We start from the raw sequence: 27965 nt of genomic DNA, 5'->3' as shown, positions 1-27965 counted from the left end.
CAGTCTTTATTTCCACAAGACTCGGACAAGTTTAATATACCCTCTCTCTTACATTTTTAGCATCTAACCCCCCTCCCACCCCAATGAGTTAAGCCGATCCTCAGAAAGAATACATTCTGAAGTGTTATATGACCTCTTCCAGAGGCCTCTAAAATGGCTCCTCAATATTTACACCCCTCCCACCCCTCAATGTGGTGAAGTCTCTCGTACTCTTTATCAAAGGTAATCCTGCTCCAGTCCGGGGCTTTAGAGGGAGGGTGACTTCATTTTCTAGTTGAGTATTCCCACTAATGACCGCTGGTTCAGGGAAAAAAAAAAAAGCCATCCTCTCCATTCTAGTGTCCATGTCACCGCAACCGTCGAAGAAGCTGAACAGCCACACAGATACAATAAGACGTTGCCATTGCGAGAGACACTGGATACGTTGTGTGCAAACGAGGGAGAATCAGTGGGACACCAGGAAATATAGATCATTCAGATTATTGTCTGTGAGACAAAAACAACAGCCTAGAAACATACAAAACTGGTATGGGGAAATAAATCACTGAATACGTAGCGTTACCGTTTAAACAAGCGCAGCAGAGACAGCCTCACCCCATCAACGGGGGCAGGGGGTCCTCACTAACATTCAGTGCCACTACGCAGGGTGCCTCTATCCATGGGTACTGAAGATCCTCTCTTTGTAAAGTCATACAGTTCAACAGTTTAAAAAGCACCTTGCTGACACTACATGGTGTGTGTTTTGAATGGCAATTAAAAGTGCATATGACGTTAGGTCACGGAAGAACCCCTGGGTTAGCCCCGTCCTTCACACTACAGACATCTCATCACCACCATACTCAATTCTACTGGAAAGAGGAAAAAAGGAGAATTATTGGTGAACTGGTTTACAAGATCTAAGCCTTACATATCGTGAACGTCAAAGCCAATATAAAATCAGGTATGAAACTGTTAAAATGCAACCATCTACAGATATAAATACATTTTTTTGAATATTGTACTTTAGATATCTATGAAAGCAATATGTGAGATCATGTCTGTAAAAGCATTTAAGAGAGACATGCGGTTATAAATAACTTACTGTACAAGAGACAGGAGGGAGGTGTTCGGAGAAGAGGGTGAAATACTTGTACGTCATCGAAACGAAAACTCACATGTACAGGCAAGTGGCTCGCAAAGCCAAACAACACCCCGTGACCCACAAAAATGTATGAGTCAACCGCATTGAGCCTGTGCAACACTGCCCTCTCTGGTCAGTGTGGGGAACAGCGTGAAATAAAGTACAGAGGTTGTAGTTCAGCGGAACAAACGAATGAAAAGAATGAAAACACGCATGTAGAGGAACCACTCCATGTCACTCGAGTCAGGACCATCACTCTGCCCTTAGAGAATTTGCTGCAGTACCTAATATATAGATTTACACCTTGCAATAAAACTCTTTTATTTTTTTTAAAAATCCACATAAAAACCCTGTGTTGACTTCATCATTACTCTTCCATATCTCACACTCAACTTTGTGATGCAATGATGCACCATGAACACCTTCACCAGGTGGAGCTCATCAAGTTCTCTGGGACGCTCCGTGATCGTTGCGTTCGCATTTGTGCATGCAGACATGCCTAGATGATTAAAGCTGAACGAACAGGTCGTGCGCGTGTGTGTGCGTAACACGGTACACCTGGCACAGTTCACTGCCACTGAACCCAGAACAGGTCTTTCATCCAGCCAATCAGCATTCAGATCAAGGTAAAAACCTTTTCCAAACTCCAGACAGAGTATCTACTTGTTTTCTGATAAGACATCCTAAAATTACAGGCTTCCTAAAAGTTGTGTTCATGCGGGGAGCTGTGACTGGAGTGACAGTAGCATGCATAAACAGCTTTCAAAAACAAAACAAAACCTGTCCAAGTGAACCAGTTCGATTCCGCCTTACTACATCTTTGATGGTTGGGCCTCACAAGCCCTGACTGGGGCCAGAAACAGAGATTTTGTTCTCACGGCTTACCAACATCTGTACCACACAGAAAGGCATACAAAAGCACAACCGCACAAACGGGCGTCTGCCTGTGCTACCCCAGCCTGTGTGTGTGGTACGGGATTAACGTAGGAGCGAACTCGCACATACACACACATGCGCACACACATCTGCATTTCTACACACAGAACAAAACTCATTCATTAAAAGCTCATTTTGGAGGAAAAAAAAAGAAATGAAAACGGCTGATGGTGCAGTACTGGGAACACTGGTAAGGAACTGGGGGAGCCAAAGTCCGGGTGAGGTAAGATGAGGTGAAATTCTGCTGGGGGGCCCACTGCTGTGTGCACACGTGTCCATTTTTATGGACCAAAAAACGTAGAGGAATAAAAAGAATTAAGGTGAAGTTATTACAATATTAATAACTTTGAGTCTTCCCTAGCTGGTAGGCACACCATAGTCCTAAAGGTGGTGTCTTTGTATTGTTTCGTTTTAAATGTCCTCGTGTAGTTTCCTGTTCTTGGCACTAGTGCTCGTGCTCAGAGTCCCGCGGGGGCCCTTATCTAGCGTAGGGGGCCAGGAGGGCGAGGCCGGCCAGGGCCAGGGACAGAGCGCAGGGGCCGGGCCGCACCCCGCCAGAAGACGTGTCCTCTCGGTGGACGAAGCGCGGCTTGACGGGGGTGGGGGTGGAGAAGTAAATGTCCTTGTCGGTGTCACAGTTTGCGGAGTCACACCCACTGCCGCTCTCTTCACCACTGCCGTCCTCTGTGGGACAAACGGAAACGGAGTGACAATTAGGACACGGCGGTTGTGCTACGGGAGACGAGGGGGTGGGGGGCGGGGCCAGGTGTGGGGGCGGGCTCTCACCGTTGTCTGACGTGATGTCGTTTCCGCTGTGGGCGGCTTTCAGCCAGCTGGTCCTTTCCCTCAGCACGGCGATCTGTCGGCGAATCAAGATGTCCGGCTTGGTGATGTCCACCTCCACGTGGGGATTGGAGACCTGGTTGGCCAAGCCGTTACCCAGGACCACAGACTCGTACCTGAGGTGGGAGAGGTTGAGGGCGGGGTGGTGAGCAGGGCCCGTGATGGACGGGGCGGGGCTCAGACTCATCTCAGGTGGGGGCGGGGCTCAGACTCACCTGCTCTTAGCCGTACCGTTCCAGCACTCGTCGCCCTGGGCGACCCTGTCTCCGGTGCACACCGTGTCTGGAAGGGTGGACCAGAACTTCTTAGCGTGTTTCAGCTTCTTCTTCACATCGGTCACCTAGGAGATAAAATCAGAGCAACGTTTGTTTTGTACACACAAACCCCATGAAATGTGGGGAATGCATTGGACATTTTTTCCAATTGTCAATTTGAAACTGTATTTTATTTCTTTTTCAGGCAGGAACGTGCTTAAAAATGACTGTGGTGCACGCTGTTACCAGTCGGTCCATGTTGGTGCCAGCTGCGGTGGTGGGTCTGGCGTCAGGGCTGTAGGGCCGGAACCGGCCCGGGAAGGGGGAGTCCTTTGTGGAGCGTCGGGAACGCGAGGACGGTTTGGGTTGCCCACAGCCCTGGAAGACCTGATGGACCAATCCAGGGAGAGCACGTCAGAACACACACACACAGAGGGCCGGAGTGGGTCACTTTTTCAGCCCGGGAGATTCATGTACAAATTCGGCCCAAAATTATTTTTCCCTCCCAATCGGCCCAAACTAGAGATTGACATGAACCGGCCCATCGGGAATCCTCCCGAATCGCCACTCCGGCTCTGCACACACACACACACACACACACACACACACACACACACACACACACACACACACACACACGAGAAATGAAGAGCACAAGCAACAGACCTTCTGGGAGACCTGCAAGCTGTTCTCCTGCATGTTCATGATGGCGTCGGAGATCTTCACGTCGATGGGGTCTATCACGGACTCGAAGTTAAACGGCCCCTCTAGTCTCTCAGCAAGACTCAACATGGCATCTGCCATTGAAACACAGAATACTTCAGTTAATAAAGCAAAATGACAATCAGAATCAGGACACAAGGGAGCTATATTAACAACTACAATGGAAACTTACTTAGATGCATTTTGCAATACATTAACTGGCAAAAAACACACAGGAAAATAAACCACCCCATTCACAGGCCAAGTAAGAAGAGGGTTTAGACTATAGCTTTGAATAAACACACAGATGAACAAGAGTGGAGACAGAAACTATTCCACAGTTTAGGGCCAGCAGCTCTAAATATCGTCGGGTCTTTCATCTCACAGCTTAGAGGAGGGAATAAAATTCACTATAATCAATTCTTAAACCTTTCAGGAGATCCTTAGACCTACTAGAACAAGGACAACAAAATGGTATAAATGTGGTCATCCCCTCTATGAGCGAGTCATGTTTCATTAGACTAAGTAATTAACACGATTCAGAAGAGTTGCAGGGATGGATTTCTGCCACTAGAGGGGAGCAGCGAGCTGGCTGAAATGGAGTAGCACACAGTCATGCTCACAGCTTGTTAAACAGTCAGGGGTCTTAACAAGACGCCCCAATTAAGGCGCCGCAATGCTGACATGCCGGGTGAGCAAAGCCAGTCCATCCTCCTAAAACTGTGTGTGTGTGTGTGTGTGTGTGTGTGTGTGTGTGTGTGTGTGTGCGCGCACGCATGTCAGAGCTTGGAAGTATATTAGCCACAAAGTCACAAGCAGCACATCACATTATTTTCCACGGGGGTATGCAGGGCGTAACCCTTGTTTATTGAGCCATGTCCGATTTCAGCACAGGCGGCCGTCACGCCTTTATTTTGACATGAACTTAAAGACCCGCACCGTCCATATTTGGGCTGGGACGTTGTCCGCGACTGACCCGTTATCATGCAGCCCAGCTTCCCCCATTTATCCCGAGACACACCTGTGGTCCGGTCCACCAGTCAAGTGCTCATGTGAAGGGACACGTGAACCATTTCTGATTCCTTTTGACAAGCTGGAACCAAAACGGGCCTTTTGGATCAGCGCTCGGTCTAGTGTCCAAGAGAAGAGGGCGGGGCACTGCTGCCCAGGGCCTCCGCCCAGCGTGAAGCACACCAAGCCTCAACTTTATGGGCAGCATGGTGGCTTGGTGGTTAGCACGTTTGCCTCTCAGCACGGGGGTCTTGGGTTCAAGTTCCTATCTGAGTGGAGTTTCCATGTTCTCCCCGTGTCTGTGTGGGTTTCCTCCGGGATCTCCGGTTTCCTCCCACAGTCCAAAAACATGGAGGTCAGGTAAATTGGCAGTCCCAGACAAATTCTCCCCAAGTCTGTGTCTCTCCCTGAGTGTGTGTCTGTGTCTCTCTCTGTTCAATAAAAACAAGTTGTTGTCTGAGTGTGTGTGTATGTTTGTATGCCCAGTGGTGGATGGTGCTCTGCCACTAGGGTCTGTCCTCTCTCCCCTTCCTGCACCCCATTCAGCCCCCCAGGGGGCTGTGGATCCCGGTAGAGAGTACGCTGTGCGCAATTGGCTGCCGCTTCTCGCCGGTGTGTGATTGGTTGTCTGTAACGTAGCTGTGTTAACAATTGTAAAGCGCCTTGGGTATCTAGATAAGGCGCTATATAAATTGAAACATTCATTCATTCATTCATTCAACTCACCCAGGAAGTTGTTCCACTCCGTGTCCAGGTCGGCCTGGTTGGCCAGGCACCCGCGCATCACATTGAGGCAGTAGTTCTTGCAGGGTTTGAGGGCCACCTGTCCGGAGCAGTAGGGGCAGTACAGCATCTTCATGGCCGCACGCACGCAGCTCGGAGAAGCGCCCACCTACACACGCACACGGGAAAGAGCCCAAACAAGTTTACGAGTATCCTGTTCATGGGTGAAAGAGCCCGTAATGGCTGACGGAGGCCCAGAGGTGGTGGAGAGCTGATGGAGGCGTTCTTGATAAGGTTCCCTCTGCTCCAGCATGCACTTACTCAGATTTGCCCATCAAGGTTGGAGCGGTTAACCCGCCCTAGCAGGGGTGCTGTTCGTACACATCCACTTTGGCCTATAAATCTTTACTGAAGAAAGATAAGCCAGCGCCTCTAGACCACTTCTGAACATTTCTTCTAATGCTAATCCACAGTCAATGCACCCAATTAAGAAAAGGACTTTCAACAGAGAACGCCCGCTGACTGTAGAATTCACTCGAGCGGCACAAGGCGCCAGCCCCTTAGCCCGTACCGTGTGGGTTCTATATTTACATATCAGAGACTACCACCCCCCACCCCCATGTTCCCGTGGTTACTCACCGTGGAGACCTTGATGGCCACTTCGGGGATGAGCGCTAGGCCGAGGGTGAACGTGCGCGCTGCCACGAAGGCGCGTTTGAGCTGGAGGCGGAGCTTGCGGGGCACGTCGCCGAACGGCTTCAGCTGCTCCGTGTGCCGGCTCACGCACTCCATGTAGGCGTCGCTGAAGTCGTACTGGGCGTTGACCAGGCGGAACATGCGTTCCAGAAGCTCCGCCCAGAAATCGGCCAGCACGGCGTCCAGGTCCACGGCGGCCGCGCCCGACCCGTAGTAGCGCCGCAGGTCCTGGAAGAAGCGCTCGAAGAGCTCGGCGTTCTTCAAGTACATCATGCCGTACGTGCGCACGAACATGTCGTTGAGCGAGGTCTCGGCGTTGTTGAGCAGCTCCCTGAAGAACTCTGGGGTGGAGGGATGGAGAGATGGAGAAAGGAAGACGCTCGGTTTTAAAAACATACCACACTTGACGGATTGTTCTTCCATGTGTGCATCATGTCCTGTGGCAGGGCGCGAACCAATCGCGCTCCACTCTCGGCCTTTACGACAAATTGTGACCGTCAACTTGGAGTGTGGGGAATTCGAAAGGCCAGAGCGTGCCAGACCAGCTAGCAAGTGCGCAAACTTGCGATTCTTGCGGCACTTGTGGAGAAAATTAAAAAAAAAAAAGAAACAAAAAAAAAAAACTGGAGGACGTCTTTAAACACAAAAAGATAGAATGTAAGTTGGAGCACATCTTTGAGGACACGAGTGAGCTGCTGTCTGGCCACCTGGGAACGCGTGTTGCCAAGTCTACATTACTTTGTCATTAGAAATGACACTCGGGAGAGCAAGATTTAGCGTCCCACACGGACCGGAGCACAGAACGCTCTTCTCCTCTGGAAAAACCACCAGGGTCGTCTGCGGAGCCAAGAAAGCCCGGCGTTATTATCTAAACACATTAATGCATATTCCATTCCACCCAGAGTTGTTCCCAAACATTCCCTCGCAGGCCCTCCGAGTTCTAAGAAAAACTTTGTATCGCTGGAGAAAAACGCTGAGAGGCTAGAAAAGAAAGGGGGGGGGAGAGAAATGGAAGAAAGAATGAAGGGCAGTGAGCAGTTCAAACGCTAACGTCTCGCCTGCCGAGCCGAGCGAGCCTGACCGCCATCAATGGCATTTTTCTCTCGTCACATTCCTGTCGCTCTGCCCTTTCTCTCCGGGCCGCTCCTGCCCGGGCCTTCAGAGAGGAGCTTTCAATAGGATTACTGAATAATGCAGACACCCCCCCCCCTCCTCCATCCTCCTCAAACTGTCTCCAGGTCCGCTCTCACTCCCTCTCTGCCGGGTCTGCTCCTCAGTTCCTTCAGAAGGAGCTCTTCAGTGGAGACCGGGAACAATGTTCTGCTTCATCCTGTGGAATGTTACCCCCCCACCACCCCCCCAATCCAGCCCTCTCTCCCATGAAGCCCTCTCCCGCCGACCCCTGCTTTCTTAATCTGAACAAAATGAGAATTCCACAGGAACGCTTCACCTTTCTCTCCCTCACGCAAATAAACAAGCAAGCTCACTGCTCCACGTCCCAACACTTTTCTGTGTCCATTTTTAACTCTTTCTGTACATGACGATGCCAACACTGACGGTACAGCCAAATCTGTGCATTTTCACCACTTTGTGTTCAAGTTTCTCCCCTTGTTAGGTTTGCTAAACATTTCTGTAAGCTGTAACCATATGTCTGATCATAGGCAACACAGCAACACCTGTAGCAGACCAGTACGGTTTAAACTCCCCCCCCCCACACACACACACACACACACACACGGCTGCTGGATCTAGTCAGCTCCACCTCACATTGGCACACGCTCAGCAAAATATGTTTGTTACCCAAAACCCGCTGTGTAACCACGGCTACCGGAAACACCACGGCCATTGCGTGGATGTCCATTGCTGCGTGCGGTCCCTGACCCCTGACCCCCCACCCCTCCCCCACAGGCCGAGGGCAAGGGCACACTGCTCCACACTCCACTGACGGAGATGAGAACGCAAGACCCACGGCAGCACCCCCCCCCCCCCCCCCCCAGTACATGGAGGAATGCAGGAACTGTTACAAGTTTAATGTCAGGCAGAACAGTGTTTGGGTGGAGTTTGGTGGGTGGAGGTCGGATTGCCCAGTATTTCACCTTCACGGCAAAATACAGGAGAATTACATAACTTCTTTAATGTCGAGAAGTGGACACTTTCGTAAGGAGTATTTTGAACTTCCTTGATGCTATTTGGTACAGATATCCAGAGGGATCAACTAATGTTTATACGAATGTGTATTCATTTCATACAAGGGAGAACACGTACAAGAAGATATGTCCAACCTGCGTGTTTAGCACTTCTTCAAAAGTCTCAAAGGGGAGACTTTGGGGAACTACTCTGGAAGTTTTTGTTGTTGTTTAAGCAACCGGAAGAGCATGTTGGGGATCCATCAGCGTGCCTCAGTTTGAAAGCTGCGCTAAACATGCATCTTGCTTCATCGTTAAAACACGAGTTTACGGTGCGCAGGAACCCGCCAACAAGCTTCCCTCTGATTTTTCCATTAACATGGGCCTTGGGGCCCGCCACTGGTCGGGAAAAGTGGGTGAAAGGTCACGAGCGAGGGTAGTTGTTGGGAGAAGCAGAAATTGCTCAAGGGTGCTTTTGCCCACTCTTCCAACGCTGGGCCTCTCCAAACAGGCCAGTCCGTCTTTCTGCGAGTCCGCTGCTCTTTGCCCCAGGCGACCTGCACACTTCTTCTCTTCCCCGCTCAAACTCTGCTAAGGCCAACGCACCACGTTCTGCATCATCTGGACCACGGAGGTGGCAAGGAGAAGCTCCCGGATGGCGAGGCTCCGTACCCTCTCCCACCCGTTCTACCTCCCCACTCCGCCCAGTAATTGCCCCCCCATTGCTGCCAATTAGACGGCGAGCCGCTCTCCTTTCTTGTGGGATGGCAGGCCCCCTGCTGGGAGGCTACAGGGCAGGCCATGGGAGTCTTTTTGAGGGGTTAATCCGGCAGCCTCGGCCCCTGAACAAGGCTGCCCTCGTCAGGGTTACCCAGACCGGACACACGGGGAGGAAGCAAACACACCAAGCTCCAAAGGAAAACTATTTCTGGCTGGGGACTTAATTGGCCATGACGGAGACCTCAAGGCCGGTGAGGCTCAAAAGGCTCTCAGCAGGCGTGCAGACGCACCCACGCAGCCTGTCCACATGTGCGTGCGCTCATTACGCGTTAATGACCGTCTGGCTTCGTTGTAGATGTTTCGAGTTGAGTTTCAAGGTTCAGTTTGGGGTGTGTGTATCTTCATTACAATCTACACTAAATACATTTTGTGTCATTTCCTGTAGGGCTGTTCTGTGGACAGGAAGCGCTCAACTGTGGGTATGTGAATGTAAACAGATTCATCTTTGACACTCATGCTGGTGAGGAACTCTCCAGTTCAACCAGCTCGATTCCCCAGTTCAACCAGCTCGATTCCCCAGTTCAACCAGCTCGATTAGTTCTCCTTTGGCTTGTAAAACGTCAGAAGAGAATACGTCCACTCGTCGGTATGTGTGTTTTGAGATTAGGATTCATTGGCACACAAAGAGCACGCGGTGTGTTAGCGGCATCAGCGCGGCGTTTAGCTCATCAAACCAAGTGGCGGGGCCTTTTCTCCCAGTGTGCACAGGGAGCAGCACTTCTGAGCTTATTCCCACGGCAACAGTTCAAAAGAGCTGAGGACCTGGAGATGGAGGAGGAATGAAATGCAGATGGGAGTGACGGCAGAGAGAAAGAAAGAGAAAAGGGGACAAAAGGCAGTGTGTGTGTGTGTGTGTGTGTGTGTGTGCGTGTATCCCCGCCACTAGATTCCGACACGTCACATTCCTGGTCACATCTGGCTGCAATGCACACGCCTCGCCTGCACGGCACTGCTGTGGCTCTGGAACGCAACCCTTCCGTGACGGCTTTTTAGAAGACGCCGTCATCCATCCTCGTAAGTGAAGGAGAAGTATCGTTTTATGCGTGCGTGGGCTTGGTGTGACTGCCTCCCTCTCTCCTGGTCACTCCCTCAATCCACAAGGCCCCCTTCTCCCTCTCTCCCTGCCTCCCCACACACAAACACATCGTCACTGAGGGTCATGTGTCTGGACGGCGGGCAACTCGGACATTCGCACCACAACACTCGAATGGTGCCAGAGGGGCCGTCCAGGACGAACCCCCTTAAGAGGGGCCGTCCAGGACGAACCCCCTTAAGGGGGGCCGTCCAGGACAAACCCCCTTAAGGGGGGCCGTCCAGGACAAACCCCCTTAAGGGGGGCCGTCCAGGACAAACCCCCTTAAGGGGGGCCGTCCAGGACAAACCCCCTTAAGGGGGGCCGTCCAGGACAAACCCCTTTAAGGGGGGCCGTCCAGGACAAACCCCCTTAAGGGGGGCCGTCCAGGACAAACCCCCTTAAGGGGGGCCGTCCAGGACAAACCCCCTTAAGGGGGGCCGTCCAGGACAAACCCCCTTAAGGGGGGCCGTCCAGGACAAACCCCCTTAAGGGGGGCCGTCCAGGACAAACCCCTTTAAGAGGGGCCGTCCAGGACAAACCCCTTTAAGAGGGGCCGTCCAGGACAAACCCCTTTAAGGGGGGCCATCCAGGACAAACCCCTTTAAGAGGGGCCATCCAGGACGAACCCCTTTAAGAGGGGCCATCCAGGACGAACCCCTTTAAGAGGGGCCATCCAGGACGAACCCCTTTAAGAGGGGCCATCCAGGACGAACCCCTTTAAGAGGGGCCATCCAGGACGAACCCCTTTAAGAGGGCCGCTCTGCTCCCCTGCCAGCACATGCCAGCTGGATGGCCACAAATGAGGCTCTGGTTTCAGCAGCCTGCAGGAAGGGGCCGGCAGACAGCGAGGGTGTCTGTCCCAAAAGGTACCACGTCATCCCCGGGTGGATCTAACCCCGGCGTGAATCTTCCCCCTCTCGCCGGGCCCAGAAGGAATCGGCTCCGGAACGTAATCTCCTCCACCCCCAGACAGCAGCTCCAGCGTGAGACTAACCTTAAAGCGGCGGTTTATGGCCAGGATTCACTTGGCTCTGACCACTAAACTGCAGCTGATATCTGGGGGAGGAGGAGGGATGCTATATCAGGAGCTATGAATGAGGAAACCAGCCATCAACCTCACGTGCATGAGCTGGCCAACAAGTTGTACCTTTGGGGTTTTCCCCCCTGGCTGAGAGTCAGCAGTGCTGGTGTATGTTCCCATGCACCCCCTCACCCTGCGCACACGGGCAACGCCACACCCGCCCGGCCGCCCCCACAGGCACTGGAAAGAGGAAGCCTGACTCTGGATGTGTGTGTGTGTGTGTGTGTGTGTGTGTGGTCTTTCTGCAAACTCTGCGCATGTGGTGTGGTGTGTGTAGCAAATGACTGGGGGATCGAGCTGACAGGTGGATGGACGGTTGAAGGCAACCCCCCCCCCCCCCCCCCGCCCACTGAACAGAGGCAGGCGGAGGTGTCCGTCAAAAGGCGACGGTCTCCAAGCGCAACCCGCAGAAAAGGGGCTAACGCTTCCTCATCCGTAGTATTTCGCGGATTTATTCAGGAAAAAAGCCACGCGATACAGATCCCAACTAGGAAACCGTCCCAGACAGCAGGAACCAGGTGTGTGTGTGTGTGAGAAGACGCAAAGGGCTGGACTTACGGTCGAAGTGTTGGTGCCTCTGGGTGAAGGTGCTCTGCAGGGTGGAGCTCAGCTGGGACACGGGGGCCTTCAGGTCCGTACGGCTCTGCTGACTCAACTTCTCCTCCATCTCCAGGGTGCAGCATGAGAAGCCCTGTGGACACACCTTCAGATGGGCTCCTATCACACACACACACACACACACACACACACACACACACACACACACACACACACACACACACACACGAGAGCTCGTTTTAACCAGTGTCATTTTAATCCCCATACATACAGGTGTGAGGTATACCAGTCCCTGGAGAATTCCCTTCCGTAGCCCGTGCACATTTTTTGCACTATCCCAATTCATATCTCAACTGAACCAAGTGATCACACCGATTACCTGGCGTAGTTTTGCTGTGAGCTGGTCGGAGCAAAAACGTGGAGTGGCTGAGGGATCCCTGAGGACTGCGTGGGATAGCACTGCCCTAATGAACAAGTCATAATGTACACGAGCTTCTGTGTTAGCAAGCGCGTTAGCAAGCGCGTTAGCATGGTCGAGGTGGTGGGGGCCGTGAGCTGAACTGCGTAGTCGCAGCTGCAATAATGTTTTGTTTTTCTTTCGTGTTAATGCGGTTGCTGGAATTCTCCAAGAACACAAGGGGCCTTTCAGTGGCCCTGACTCCAACAGGCTGTTTGGCTTCCCCTGTTGGCCTTACTGAAGCTGTAGCCACTCCAGTGCCCACACACACACACACACACACACACACACACACACACACACACACACACACACACACACACACACACAGAGTGTGGAATCCAGAACCAAACCGGCTGGGGAACTACTCCAACTGCACAGGGAGAAGGTATCACACTCACACAGGAGTGCCTCAGAATGACAAAAATGCTAAAAAAACGATGTCTCTCAACGATAAAATCGGTGAGGAATTAGTCATGGACCTGTCGCAGCGTAAAGGGTCGGCGGTGTCGTGGGTTTTCCGCGGCCGAGCACGCCCGTGCACATGGTGTCGTCTAGCTGGAGATCAGAGATCATATCTGTGATGTGTTTGGGAGCTGGAGTGTCTGCTAAACGTACAACGATAACAGGAAAGGGAGAAGCTGCTGAGAGCTTGCAAATCACCACCCAGCATGCCCTGTGGGAACCGACCCAGCATGCCCTGTGGGAACCGACCCAGCATACAAGTACCATTTAGGGCACAGGGGAACCAGAAGGTAAACTTTTACCAGAAAAGTACCAGAAGGTACTACTTTTACATTAGTATATTAGGATGGACACGGACACGCACACGCACAAGCACACGCACACACACACACACACACACACACCTCCCCCTGAAGCGGCCCCAGTCCTGTACACCTCAGGTATCAAGAACCTATACAGCTCTCTCTCTCACACACACACACACTCTCCATTTAAGGTTTCTTTCCATCACATTCCGTCTAACACTTGGGTCTTTGTACAAGGGTGTAGAGGGGTGGGTGCAGTCAAACGTACGTACACCCTGAGCAGAACCGCTGTGTGCTCATACTGTGCCACAACTCCAGCTGGACAGAATTGTACATTTGATCTGCTTTACCAAATCATAAACAGCAAAAGGCTAACTTTTCCCAGAACGCGGATGCACGTCCATACAATCCACAAAATCACCTCCAGAGGGGAACCCCACCCTCTTGACTACACCAGCCACACATTTAACAGTCAACTGGACACGCTCAACTCTTCCCTTCTTCCCGATACACATTCAAACCCGATTCTTAGAATACCAGCCGATTCCATCACATTACTTGCTATGCATTCCTGAACACCACATGTTCTGTAGTTCATGGTCCCTGGCTGTCCTCAGCTGAAGATGGATCAACAGGCCTGTGGTACTTTTCCAGGAGCGCGCGCGCGCACACACACACACACACACACACACACACACACACACACACACACACACACACACACACACACACACACACACACACACACAGCGTTCTGCTTGGCTGCCGCTTCTCAGCGGGGTGGGACAGGCTGTAAAATAATTCTCTGCTTTAATTGTAAAGCGACCTTGGGCATCTTGAAAGGCACTCTATAAATATAACGTCATTCGTTCAAAGCAAAAACATTCAAGGCAGCAAATGGTCTTCCTAAGTACACTGATGGTAGATGTGCTTCTAGACAATTAACAAAATGTACAAAACAGCAGAAAACATGGAAGCGGACTACAGATTCACTGTGTGTGTGATGGTTTTTCCTCAAGTGCACATATGTGTTGGGTACTCAGTGACCACTCATTTTAATGAGCCTTACAATTAACCTTAGAGACTTTCTGGTTACTTTTGTTTTGGTTTTTGTTAACACACCAAAAAAATGTTACTTCCTGTTGACACCCAAATGAGCTCCCTGCCAAACCCAGACAGCCTTCTGTCCTTAGAGCTCTGTACCGCTCTGAACGCAGCCACGGGGGTCGAAGGTTAACAGCCACTCCTCCGAGAGGGGCTGAGCACTCTGACCCCTGTAAGGCACTGGCCGTCAGACCCTGGAGCGTTGGGCCTCTGTGCGCACCGGCACTGGGTCATCAGACGGCAAATAGCCCAAATTCCCGCAGGGATTATTTCAGGCCATCCACCACCATAAATCCCTCCTGCCAGACGGACACGTCACCGGCCGATGGGACATCTCTTCAAATAGAAGAGAAGCAGCACTCCAAGGGTTAAACACATGTTTTACAAAACCATTTTTAAAAAGTACAGACGTACTCTAAACAGACAATGTCCAATTAATAAGGAATCTGGGTTTCTGGACATCAAAGCTCAATTAGCACAATTTTTATTGCAAATGAAAAGTCTTTAAGTATGAAAATGCTTTCAAGTCATACTGTCATACTTACATTCAGCATTCAAAATGTGGCCAACACCATGTGAGAGAAAAGGATGACCAAAGAACCCCAAGATCAAATCCACCCCCACCCTAAACTCCCCACACATGCTCACCTGGGCCTCTCCGTTCCCTACGGTACACTGGCCCTTCTCCACCCAGCTGAACACGATCTGTCAGACAGCAATAACGCCCCCATTTGTCTAATCTCACGGAAAGCAAGAGAAAACCACAACACTCCTCTCCGAAGGCAAAATCGCACCTCCGAACGGCAGCACGATTAAAACGACGTGCTTTTATACCACGGCTACGCCCACACCGTACGTCTCGCACGAGAAGACTCCTCCACAGTCTCGGTCTGCCACGATGCCCTTGCAGAACGAACTCGGTGCCACAGTGTTGTCGTATCTTCCCTCCGGCCTTCTCCGAGGAAGACGGAAAGCAAATATTTCGGCGAACAGGTGGGCACAGGTATCAGGGGGCGGGCCACGACGCTAGAGGTTGATTCGGGTCCAAGAAATGAAATGAGCAGAAGTGTGTGCGTGCGTTTTAATATTTGTGGCGTTTCGAATTGCTCACCTGAAGGGTTGGAGATGCAATAGAGGTGACCGAGTTGTTTAAGACACATACGGTTCTATTCACAAACTTCTATAGTGTGAGAAGGTAGAAATGTGCAGGATTTGACTGGCAGTCTGTCTCCATGGGAGTGTGTTCTAAAGGGACGAGTGTAAGAGGACACCATTATTAACGCAGCTGCTCACACGGAGGTGATCAGCATGGCTCTCTCCTCCCTCGTCCCCTCCAACCTCTCAAATACCGGCACCACAAGTTTGTTTTCCCAGCGCCAACGCAAGGACCCATTTCAGTAAAACAGGAACAGTTAAACTGGCCTGGCAAAAGCTTGGATTATGCAAAAGGTGTCACCTTCTGAAACAAGGTGTCGTACAGAATACTGAGCAGCGGTAGTGGTGAGAGAGATGAATCCAGCGAGTCATCCTCACAACGAGGCCATGTGTAACTGTTTTAGCACAAATGTTTGGGCCTGAGAAGACTTCTCCCATTTAATGGAAACAGCTGTGGCACTAGTTTCAAGGACACATTCCTATAATCTGACATAGTGAAGAAAAAAATTAATAAATAAATCCTGATAGTCACTCGGGAAGCTCCTGTGCTTAACCTACTCTAAGAGCAATGTTATTCCTTCACCAACACACACACACACACACACACACACACACACACACACACGACTGCTTACCCTGCCCGTCCCTCCTTCGTGGGTCTTAGGAGAGAGCCGATTTAATCCCCTTTCACTACGCGACCTGCTATTGGTCTCCTGACGCAGGCACTGTGGACGAAGGCCCACGGGGCAGGTGTTGGAGAACCAGAACCATCCGGCAGGATATCCTGTACTAGGCGTCCCTGCCGACACTCCTGCTGGACAGGAAGTGCGATTCAGGAAACACGAGGCCGATAGAAATCTTGCACACGCCGATGGCTTCCGTTTTCTCCCATGAAGATGATCATGACAATGAAGGTCACAAATGACCAGAGTCCAGGAATAAATAAATAACTTCTCATAACCATCCGATAGAAGGCTGAGAGTCCCCAGCAGAAGACCTTTGGACATTACTACTGCAGAAGAACCAGACATGTAGACCTTCAAAGATTACAGAACCATAAAACAGCAGCAGCGTACAGACCTTCCCACAGTCTGCAGACCTGTGCACAGCATACTGACCTGATTGCAATAGAATTCAAGTAAATCTAAATGAACAGATTTGTCCACCGAAATTTAAAATGTACAGCTTTGAAGTGCACATTTCATTAAACGAAGGAACATTACCATCTCACTGACAAGCTGTTCAGGAATCAAGAATTACACTTGTGGAGATGTCAATTTGGAGAGAGACATCATTTTACAGTAGGGCAGCCAGCCACTGGACTTGGAAAGGACGTGTAAAATTGTTTCCTTAAATAATTCATGGATTAAAATCTCCTGCCAAACACAGAAGTCAGAACAATAAACTATTCAAGTTTTTGTGTCCGACAGCACACTGATTAAAGGGAAATGGATGAGCAGAGATAGAAACAATATCCGCGTGGTTTTCTGAGGTAGCTACAGCTCCAGAGGTGTTTAAAAGATCTGTGGCAAAGCTCTCTTCCACAGGCCTGAGAGTCTAGACGGTTGTGCAATCATTAACCAGGATCACACTTAACAGGATCAAGCAGCATCTCAGACGTTGTCCCACGGGCCAAAGCCATGAGAGAACAGGAAGGAGAGGAGAGTGAAGCACAGGATGGCATTTGGGAAAATCCTCAAAAACACACATGTAGCAGGAAACATGTTAAAGTGTGCATGCGTGCAGGTGTGCGTGTATACACACACACACACACACACACACACACACACACACACACACACACACACACACACACACACAAACCTCTAACCAGTCTCTGATTAGTAAACCAGACAGCCTCTCTGGCCAATTAAAACTGCCCCACGGGTGTACATACCAAAAAGCTGTCATCCGTGAACATTTACCCAGAAGCCCCTGGGGAGATTCCACAACACGACAGCGGCCCCTCGTTCTCTGTCTGTCTCCCTCTCCCTCCCCGGTGCTCCGTCTCTGGCTTTGTCTCCACGCACAAAAGCTCCCTGCCTACATCACTTCCCAGGTCAGCTCATTGTGAACCAGTTAACTTGCTCCAGCGTTTTTATAGAAACATTAAGAGTCAGGAACTGACACAGCAAGTGTAGAGCTAAACAAAGCAAGAGCTGGGGGTTTTTAAATACAAATTCAGCCAATGTTACGCAGTTATTCCAGGAGCATAATAAATGAATAAATGAGTTTGTGCGCGTGAAATATATATGTGTTTGCTGGATGTGTAGCACTTTGATCCAGACTAGCCAACCAGAGTCATGGTGAAGGTGAGGGGGTCGTTGGACAGGGCAAGGATAAGGTGGAGGTAATTACACACACTCCTGCCCCCAACCCAGAAGAAAGTACAGCCACCCAAGGGAACAGTCACTAATTACAGTGCTCTAGTAGGTAAGGAACGGGAAGACATTGACAGTCTGAAATGGTGGAGTGGGAGGAGCTTATGCGCCAGCTGTGACCGCTGGCATCAAAACTGAAGTCTGTATTGCCATGGCCACCATAAACACACAGCTCTGAGCTTGAGTTTAAACAACAAATGACTCACACATCTCTCGTGACTCATTCACACACACAAACAGGTACACACACACACACACACACAGACACACACACACACACACACACAGGCCCTATAGTACAAGTACAAGAGTTCACGGGGAAGGGCAAGCCAACGTGAGAAACTTCAGGGCTGGCTGAACATGGACAATACATTCAACACCTAGAATAATCAGACACACACACACACACACACACACACACACACACACACCGTGCGCTCGAGCAGACCACAGGAAGGCCAGCTCACTCCCTGACCCAACATCTGCAGCCCAGCTCGTCAGCCGCCATGTAACCGTGTGTATGAATCCAGTCCATATGCCACAAAAAATGGGAAGTGTATTGCAAACATGTGGTTTAGTACCATTACATTCCTACCAATTATCGCCCAATTAACACTAATAGACATATGAAGTATCGATTGCGGTGTTTGGTGACATTGTTAACATCCATATCCAATTCTTCAGCATAAAAACAAAACCAAAAAACACCACACGTTTAAGATTTCATGCCATATAAGGCCAGAAAACCGGCGCAGATACACTGCTGAAACTTAGAGGTGTACAACAAAACACTCAGGACCATCTCCTCACCCAAAGACATACAGGCAGAACCTTTAAAAATCAGGCACCTGTCTTTCTGCCAAGTCAACTGTAGCTAAATCATACACATAAAGCATAAAAACAGTACTGTGACTCGTCTGGTTGCCTCTCAGAGACAGGAAGAAAGAGAAGAGAGAGAGAGAGGGAACGTGTGGGCGCACACACACAAGCACACATTCACAGATTTGTGGGGACAAGCTGAGATTCTCCAGACAAATGGTAAGACATGCCACAGCACTACACGTTATCAAAAGGAAACAGTAGAGAAAGAGCAGACACAAAGCCAGCGAGGACTCATCCCTGTAGCCCCTCCCCCATTCTCTGCTTTATTGCACTTAAAGTAGAGGAGACTACCAGCAAAGACCTTTGGTCTGAAAAACACTCCTCCTCCTCCCCACAAAGTGCTTCAGTGTTGCAGGGGCCACACAATCGACTGGAGGTACAAAAAAAAAAGGAACCGGCAAGCCGTCCTAGCGAGGTCGAGGCTAGCGCTGTTTGGAGCGTCCACGGATCTGATGATTCCAGAACCTTTGGCCTTGTTAAAAGCTCCTCCCTTTTCACACACGCTTTCCGAGGATCAGAAATCTTTTTTTTTTTTTTTTTTAAAGAAAACTTAAAAGCATCTCCTTAACCTCCCGCACAAGGAAGGCTTTCAAAGTATTTAAGAGTGAAACACACAAGTGCTGCGGCTTACCCTCGTCTGTTAAACGGAAGACTTCGTTGCTCTTTGACAGTGTTTACACCGGACATCTAAGCTTGGCTGAAACGTGCCAGATGTCCAACCTGACGGACACGCGTTGGAGGCCGTGTGTGTGTGTGTGTGTGTGTGCATATAACGCTGGGAACTCAGAGTACATGTGTCTATATAACACTGGTAGCTGTGTGTACATGTATGTCTATATAATGCCGGGGGCGGTGTGTGTGTGTGTGTGTGTGTGTGTGTGTGTGTGTGTGTGTGTGTGTGTGTGTGTGTGTGTGTGTTGCAGAATGAGAGGGGCCCCACGGGCAAGATGAGGTCAGTCCCACGATCATGTTTCCAGTCCTCAAAGCTACAACACAGTGACAATGATTCAGATCTCGCTGTTGGGCTCAGGAAATCAGATAGCAGTGAAGTCTGTAGGAAGAGCAGAATTATTATCCAACAGCAGAAGAGGAAGCTTACACTTACCCTGCTTCAGTCATCGACACCCCCTTCCCATCTCCAACGAGATGCCGCCAGCCGCATCAATAAATCAATGAGGCCAATGAGCAGAGATCACATGCTCAGAAGCTTTCAGCCAAGATCAAACATGACCATCTCGAATTTCTCCATCAAATCCACCATTTTGTTGCCATGAATCATTGCTAATGTCTTACTCCACCCAAAACCTACACTTAAACCGTGACGGAGTTGCTAGTGACTTGCAACGCCTTAGCGGAGGGTCGTCTGGTACAAGCGGGTCTGTGATCAAATCTGCATGATACTTTGTTCCTTTCAAGAATTCAGTTTTGATGACCAGTTTTAAGGGCTGCCATCACCTTGTTGGTCAAATTAAAGGGCGTCTGTGAAAGCTGGCGCTCTCTGCCCCGCAGCCTTCCGTGACATCATTCATCAGACCAGCACTGGAGCCCGTCCACCTTCACGACACGCTCACGGGGCCGTGGGAGGCGAGCGCTTGAGCCGTGAGGCAGCACGTGCGTGTAAGTAGAGCACAGGTCCGAGGATCGGCAGCAAAAAAAACTTCGTGTGGGCCACGGGAGCAATTAGCAGGAATTACAGTGGTTCTGGAACACCATCTGAGCTGGGGCTTCTGCCCAAAACCCACGCAGATCCTTGGCCCGGCTCCCGCCGCTCTCTCTGTGGCCACAAAATGGCTCCTGGGGACCGAGGGGCGATACCGCAACCACTGGCAGTTAGAAGCATTGTCGTCATAGTCATCAGTGCTACCGGGGCGATGGGGGCGCCAGGCCTTGATCTGCGTCGTGCCTCGGAGAAAGGCGGGCTGGGAGGATGGCGGCCTGACAGACCGAGGAGAGACGGCACGGGACACACCCAGCGTGGCATTCTGGGGCCGTCGGAACTCTGCAGGTGGACTGGAACCGGAGACGACCGATAACAGCAGAAGAGGACACACGCGGCGTCTCAAATATCTCTCACACAAGCTGCGGCCTTCGCTAAAGAATTCGGGAGGGGTTGGGGGGTGTAGTGGACATCCAGCTAGCTTAAAGCAGCATTATAACAATTCCTAACGACGTTGTGCCATTGTCCAAAGCGGCTTGCTGCAGGAGCTGTGGTGGGTTGTTCTGGTGTTGGACTCTTCTGGAAGGCTTCCCACGCACTGAAGCTCTGAAGGACGAACGGAGACGGGAGAGGGGAGGTGAAAGAACAGGAGTGAGAACTCGGGGAAGAGGCCTCGCAGCGAGCCGTAATGGCTGAACTAGCCAAACAGAATAGGGAGAAAGGGAAGAAAAGCTGCTTCTAGATGTTGAGGCGGAGGATAAAGAGAGAGGAGGAATGCACAGCACAAACACTTCCTGCAAAGCTCTCTCCACAAGAGGAGCCAAGGGGCATGAGCCAAGTGCAGGGGGCCCAGATACCGCCGAGCTACCAGCATGCAAATTGGAAGCGTTAACAAGGAGCTTCGGTGGCGCCCTCTATCTGCAGAGGAGAGGCATAACCGCACGGGCAGATTTTAGGCAGCGTCCCGTCAGTAACGGCTCCGTGGCATTACAGCTGCGACCCACCTTGGGGGACGCGTGCTTCGAGTCCTTTTCACACCTCCGTCAGCGCTGTGAGAGCGTGTGACTGTTCGTGAGCGAGAGGGAAGGCGCCGAGCCCCAGGCGATGCTAGCCCACATTCCACAAGACTGCACCATGCAATTTCACTTAAATCATGCCCAGTGGCAGCTCCTTTTGGTTACTCCCAAGAATAATTCTCTCTTTTTTTTTTTTTACATTTTCTTTGTTTCTACTATCCCTTCATCCTCTACCTCCACTTCCCTTGCTCCGTCACCCCCCCCCCCCCCCCCATCACCAAGGCTTTGTTACTGCCCAGGCTCTCCGCTCCCCTAGTGTGGGTCTTGGTGGTCCACAGTGGAATGTGTGTGGAGGGGGGAGGAGGAGGGGGGGGGGTATCTGGGGGCTAAATGGGGGTGCCTCATTGTTCCCACCATCCACCCCCTGCTGTGCTACATCTTGGAGGTAGAATGCAGGGGAGCACTGTGGAGAAGTTAGAGTGGAGATCACGCTCTGGGTTAAGGAAACCCTAAACCACCACCTTCTCCACCACCACCACCAACACCTCCAACACCACCTCCACCAATACCTCCAACACCTCCTCCACCACCACCACCACCACCACCTCCTCCTCCACCAACACCACCACCACCACTGGTACCCTGGCTGAAATGACACCTCATAGCCTCATCTACACTGCAGAGAGTTTAGAGATATTATATGTATGTATATATTTTTTGTTATTATTCCCCCCCCCCCCACTGCTCATTTAGATGTTCTTTAATAAAAATAAAAAAAAAACTTACTTAGTAAATCGTTAGGTAAGATGATTACTTAACCAAGAGAACCAAGAATGTAGATTTTCTATGCATCTTTAACTGAAGCCATGTTTAATCTATTTATTTATATCAGCAGTTCGGTGAAGCGGGTGGTATGTTAGCAGGAAGAGCTTGAACCCAAACAGACTCCCTATAGCGGAGACGGGCGGATGGCAGGGCTGTATTAATTACTTCCTCCACTCAGCCCTACTTGAAACCGCGTACCCTGCGTGGTACCAAGGGTTGTGTAGATTGAGAGAGTGGCACACCCGTGGGCGGTGTGTGGTCTCTAGCAAGAGCACGTCGGATCTCCGCACCAATCCTTGGTCTGTGACAGGAAGCTGATAAGAATCCTGTCAAATGGACAGGAAGTCACCGCGGTGGCAGCCACACGCACCACCCGGCCGCCCATTACCAAATGAGTGTTGCCCTCGCGAAGCGTCATACATGCGATAGCCAAACTCGATTACAGGCAGCCTGCCACAGGGTCTGGCCAGACCACAGTTCTGAGAAACAGGCAGCGACATTTTAGCCTCCCCCGTGGTACAAAGCTTCCCTTAATCCTGTCTCTCTCCTCTCACCCGAAAGAGGCGCCTCACAAACCTTGCCGAAATCACAAAGAAGATTGAATTTTTCATCTGAATTAATGTAGGTTCCTGACGAGATGTGCAGTAGGTACTAAGACCATGTTTATTCTGAAATACATGGCATCACAGACAAGGTCTTAAGCTCAAGAATCATCCGATATTCCTACAAATGTTTTTTAAAAGCCTAAAACGTGAATAATTCTAGATTTTAATCCCCCAGACCATCAGTATCGCCAATAGTTCATGCAGGAGCACGTTCTCCATTATCAGATTGTTTTAATTCACAATGCCTAATGACATCACTGAAGATGACGCACCACTGGCAGTAGTGCACAGGCACACGTGGACGGGTCTTTAATTAATGTGCTCCAGCAGCTAGTCTGATTAGCAGAGCACAGCGGGGTGCACGTAGCACAAGAAGCCAGGGGATGGAGTATCCTGGCTCTTAAACACAAGGAAAAACAACCTTAAAACATGCGTTAGGAACTAGACAGACCAACATTCTTGTGCCAAGACATTCTTCGTCTCATCATCTTATATAATGCAGAGGACCCGTTTTTTACAACAAGGAGGACCGGTGTCTGTCAAGATGGGATCAGTTTCCTTCATTGATACTATTGATATTCTAGTGGGCCATTTCCTGATAAAAGGCTTGCTCCCCAGTCACTGACAGAGTGAAACATAACTCTTAAAATCCTCACAGCCCAAGGCACCTCTGTTGTAGACAAAAAAAAACACAGTATTGTTGTATAATACTTAGAACTATGAGTAAACTCTAGGTGGAATATAGTAGATAATGTCTGCCATGTTGGGAAATAAATGGCAGCATTTTTATATTAAATATTTGCTATAGTGGTAGTTTAAAAGCAAAAACAGGAGAAAATAGTAAAACAAAAACAACCGACTGACAAACTTCATAATATATCGCTCTGTGCACAGCTGGCCTCTACCCTAGTCTTATCTCATCAGTGATATGGCTATGGCAGCATCAGTCAATTATTGACATGTCTGCTGGAGAAAGGCATACAGCCAACAAACACAAAACTCCAGTGTTTGACCCTAGTTAAAAATAATGTACGAGTTAAGGCCCAAGTCTATATCTGGATACGTTTTCATTTTGTTCATGTTTGCCGCGTTTGAAGGTCAATGAGCTCAAGGGTTCCAGTCATGATACTCTGGAGTGATTACGCCTGGGACGATCCTCTCAGAGGACCTGTTAAAGCATCTTTGATTTTCACCGTTGTTCATACCTGAGCCATGACATAAGACCCAGCTGCCAACATAAAGCAAAGCAGACTGCTCTCCAGCACGGGAGAAGGTCTCTCCTGCCTCTCAATAAGAAACTGTTGACATGAGGAGATACCAATCTGGTCAGTGTTAACCGCCCCTTTTCTGCATCTTTTGAAGAGCCGCTACCAGCCACTACCCAGCAGGCACTCGACGCAGACACATTTTACAACATCTAGGCCAATCATCAACCATCGCACACAGCGGGGCTTTCCTCTAAAAGCAGAGGACCCTCTTTGGTTGGGTTAGGGATTGGAGGATGTGAAAGCTTCAGTCCTCAGCAGGGAACTTTGTACTGCAGGGCTTAAGGAGCCATGAGGTGTTCTTAGATGTTCTAATCCTTGGTATATCGCAAAGAGAGCGGATCCACAGAGACCCTCCAGCCTGTAAATAAACAACTTATGTCTGACTAACAAAAAAAAAAACCTTCCCACAACAAATGTGCTCTTTTACAATCATGGGAAAAATAAACTCCATAGGCATGCATCACAAATGTTTTTTTTTTTCTGCTCAACCACTTAACATACAAAAACATACTCCTTACAGATAAAAACGAACAGTGTGGACAACTAGGGGTACAGGAACTCACCGATGCTCTCAAATAATTCGATGCCCCCCCCCCCCCCCCCCCCCCCATCAAGTCATTAAAATCTAGAGATGTCTGCAGCAGCAGGAACGCCCATGATCAGCTTTATACTAGACAATCGCTTCAGAGCGATTCTCAAACATCAGAAGTTGCTCATCGTGAAGCTACACTCAAGTTTTTATATTCATGACTCCAGCTGGTTCTCCCACGTCTCAGAAATCTCACAAATCACGTCAGAATGCAGCACTAGTAGTATGTCTAAATTGCGAGGCTAGAGATTTAGTGAGCAAATACTGTCATCTCTCCACCACAGGCCAAAAACATAAAGATGCCTGTGGCTGAAGGAGCTTTACTCATTACGGCAGCCATGTCGACCGTGCAACGCTGCGCTGGTCTGAATTAAAATGACAAAAATCACAAAATCTAAATGAATGGAGGGCCGTTCTGATGACCCACAGGCTTCATATGACCTTGGTTAGAAATGGACCGCTTTGGGGGGGGGGGGGGGGGGGGGGGGGAACCCCGGAGCACACGGAAGTAATAATACCCTTGTTGATTAATTACAGAAAAGCGGAAAATGGGCTTGGGAAAACTATAATTTTGTGCATGCGTCTACTCAGTGCAACACGTTGGACGTGCTTCGCCCCGGCTCTGGGTGGAATCTGGACTCAGAACTATGGCAGTATGAAGAATGGATGTTTTCACTACCAGGTGAAGAGGCCCAGCTTGGAAAGAAAAAACCAGGTGGGGATGCTGCCAGTTCAATTAGCTTCTCATGTGGACCACTTTCTCCATAGCAACAGGAGACATTGTTATCCAAAAGCAGGGGGGGGGGTTTGTGCTCCCGTCTGCCTTCCAAGAACCCTACGGACAGTAGACCCTGTTCCTCCCCCTGGATCAATTATCTCAGGCTCCATTATTGACAAAGACATGCTCACTAGGGTTGTCCTTGCACGGAGTCCGAGGCACACTGGGCAGCATTGTGAAAAGCACACACGTGTAGCACCCAGACTTCTCAACAGGCCTTTAGAACACATTCTTCTAAATCCTTCACAACAAAACTGGAGGGCTGCTACAATAAAAGATGACAAACGCAGGCAAGTTGTGGTACAATCAAGCTTTGCATCACAATGATACAGGGGGGGGGGGGGGGGGGGGGGGAACAGGCCTTTGCCCTACGGAGCAAAGTATGAAAAAAATGGGTTCCCCTCATAAAGCAGCTGTTGTGATTCTCACATGTAACACACCATACCACTATAAGTTCTGTAGCATTTCATTTGACACTGAGAAAACCCCATGTTAACTTCTGTGAAGAAAGTTTAATGAAACAGGCCAGTTTCATGAATCCAAAGATCTGACGCATATCCAAGAGAACGAAACATTAAACAAGCACCGTGAATCCGCAGCACAGTAATTTATCTTAACTATTTTTTAATTAGAACCAACCACTGACTAACCACAAGTTAAATGCTCTCTGGAAAATGATTCACTTTCCCAACATTATTGTTGAGGGGGGGGGGGGGGGGGGGGGGTAAAGACATGTGAAGTCTGGACCGTGGCAGCAACAGCATACTGTAGACTACTCTCAGAGCATAGCCCTGTATGTATGGGCCTTCTATGCCAGACATTTAACGTGCGTCACTATACTAAAAGAAATCTGAATTGCTCAAAAAGGTTTCAGTGATCCCATGCATGAGAGAGGACTTGTGAAGGTCTGACATAAAAAAAAAAGTTTTAAAGAACTGAGAGAGGACTTCCCCCTCCTATACACAATCTTACTATACTGCTGTGAAGTGCCCAATCGAAGATATTCGCACGGTCCCAAGAACTTTCCTTTGCTCTGGGGAAACGTGATAGACAATATAAACAAAGTGTCCCCCGGGGCCAGGTTCCCTCATCCCGCTCATGCCATAAAAACCAGAGCTTGACTCCCTTCTCCCTGTATCCACCCCTGGTGGGTAACCAGATAAAATCACTGCATTAACACTACCTTTACGTCCTCCAACAGGAACATCTTACAGTTCTAACGTTGTTCTCGAGTTTCACTTACAGTGACAAAGTTGAACACAAAGATGAAAGTGTGTGTTTGTGTGCATGTTGTAAATAAACACCAATACCTAGTAGAGAAACACAGCCGTCTCTGGCTTCCTCTTAAGTCATAAATGTGAACTGTGCTTCGCTTTATTACAAACTTTAACAAAGTTACAGCAGTTTCTTTATTGACTCTACGCGAGAAGTATCAGTACGTCCATCTCTTGTGGTTAAAGCAAAACCCCCGTGCAGCATCGTCCCGACTATATTAGGACTGAGAGGGAAGAAGAAGCCAACGCTGCATCCAGCCACCAAACTGGCAGGTGAAGACTGATCCTCACGGTCTTACACGTTTAGTGCTCCTCACCAGAGGAGAGAAACCTTTCACATTTCTTCTAACAAGTAACTTCTCGGAACACCAGGGGCATAAAACACGAGCTGCTGTACTGGTCGTAGCCCTGGTCCCTGGTCCTGCTGGGAAGGGGGGGTTAAAACACGAATATCTACAACCGTGTGAGTAAGTGTTTATTTGGCCGTGAGGGGCCTGATTCACGTAAAGGCCGAGCGGCTCTCACCGTGAATCCCTTTGTTGGGCACGTCGTTGATGTTGAAGCCCTTGGAGCTGTAAGCGGTCCGGACTTCGTTGCAGTTCTTGGACTTCTGCTCAGTGGCGGCGAGGGCGCAGATCGCGCCGTACACACAGACGGCGAGCGCAACAGTCGTCTTCATCGCTCGGGTGGGACTGCTGGGCGCTACGACGTGAATCACGACGACCACAGACGCGATCGAGCGACGGTTACGAGATCACTGCGACTCCCGGGTTGGGTTTCCTCATGGATATAAGCGCCGTCTCTGACTCGCTCCGTAACTCCGCTTCTTTAAAGCAGTTTAAAGTTAACGAACTGCCCGATTAACTCTGGGCCTTTAGGAATTACGAATTAAATTACGAATCGCCGCGAAAAGAAAGCGAGCAGACGGCGGACGTGAGATTCGATTTTCGCTACTTTGTTCCTCGTTGTTAAAACTTTTGCGTGGAAAAAACAAAAGCGAGTCGCCAAAGCAATGCTACTAACTCACTTACGCTGAAACAAAAAAACGCTAGAAAGAGTTACTTCTGACAACGTGTTGGCTTAAAAGTATCCGCTTGGCTTTTTTTACTCCGTCCGAGGAAAATGTGTAAAGCAGAACTGAAGTTTGGGAGAAGTTTTCTCCCCTTCGCGCTGTGGTTTTAAGACGGGACGTCGGCTGGAGTCGCCGTGTGCTCGAGCGTCGCTTGTGCGCGCGTCCACGTCTCGGCGGACAGACTCGCGCGACCGCGCATCCGTGTTCCGGACAAAGAGCCGGCCGCG

General features: G+C 49.9%; 1 protein-coding gene across 1 annotated transcript; it reads right to left on the bottom strand.

Annotated features, from left to right (window-relative positions):
- Positions 1-4: 4 nt before the first annotated feature.
- gpc4 (glypican 4) lies at positions 5-27930 on the bottom strand. The gene is made up of 9 exons (XM_077021233.1): positions 27192-27930; positions 11906-12064; positions 6229-6626; positions 5593-5758; positions 3820-3950; positions 3400-3540; positions 3115-3239; positions 2843-3015; positions 5-2740 (listed from the first exon to the last, which is right to left on the bottom strand). The coding sequence occupies exons 1-9, from the start codon at positions 27343-27345 to the stop codon at positions 2535-2537; spliced, it is 1653 nt and encodes a 550-aa protein (XP_076877348.1). The 5' UTR covers positions 27346-27930; the 3' UTR covers positions 5-2534.
- Positions 27931-27965: the final 35 nt, after the last annotated feature.

The sequence above is a fragment of the Brachyhypopomus gauderio genome, chromosome 11 (genome assembly GCF_052324685.1).
Source record: "Brachyhypopomus gauderio isolate BG-103 chromosome 11, BGAUD_0.2, whole genome shotgun sequence".
In the NCBI taxonomy this organism is placed as follows: domain Eukaryota; kingdom Metazoa; phylum Chordata; class Actinopteri; order Gymnotiformes; family Hypopomidae; genus Brachyhypopomus; species Brachyhypopomus gauderio.
This window is presented reverse-complemented; position numbering and strand designations above follow the sequence as displayed.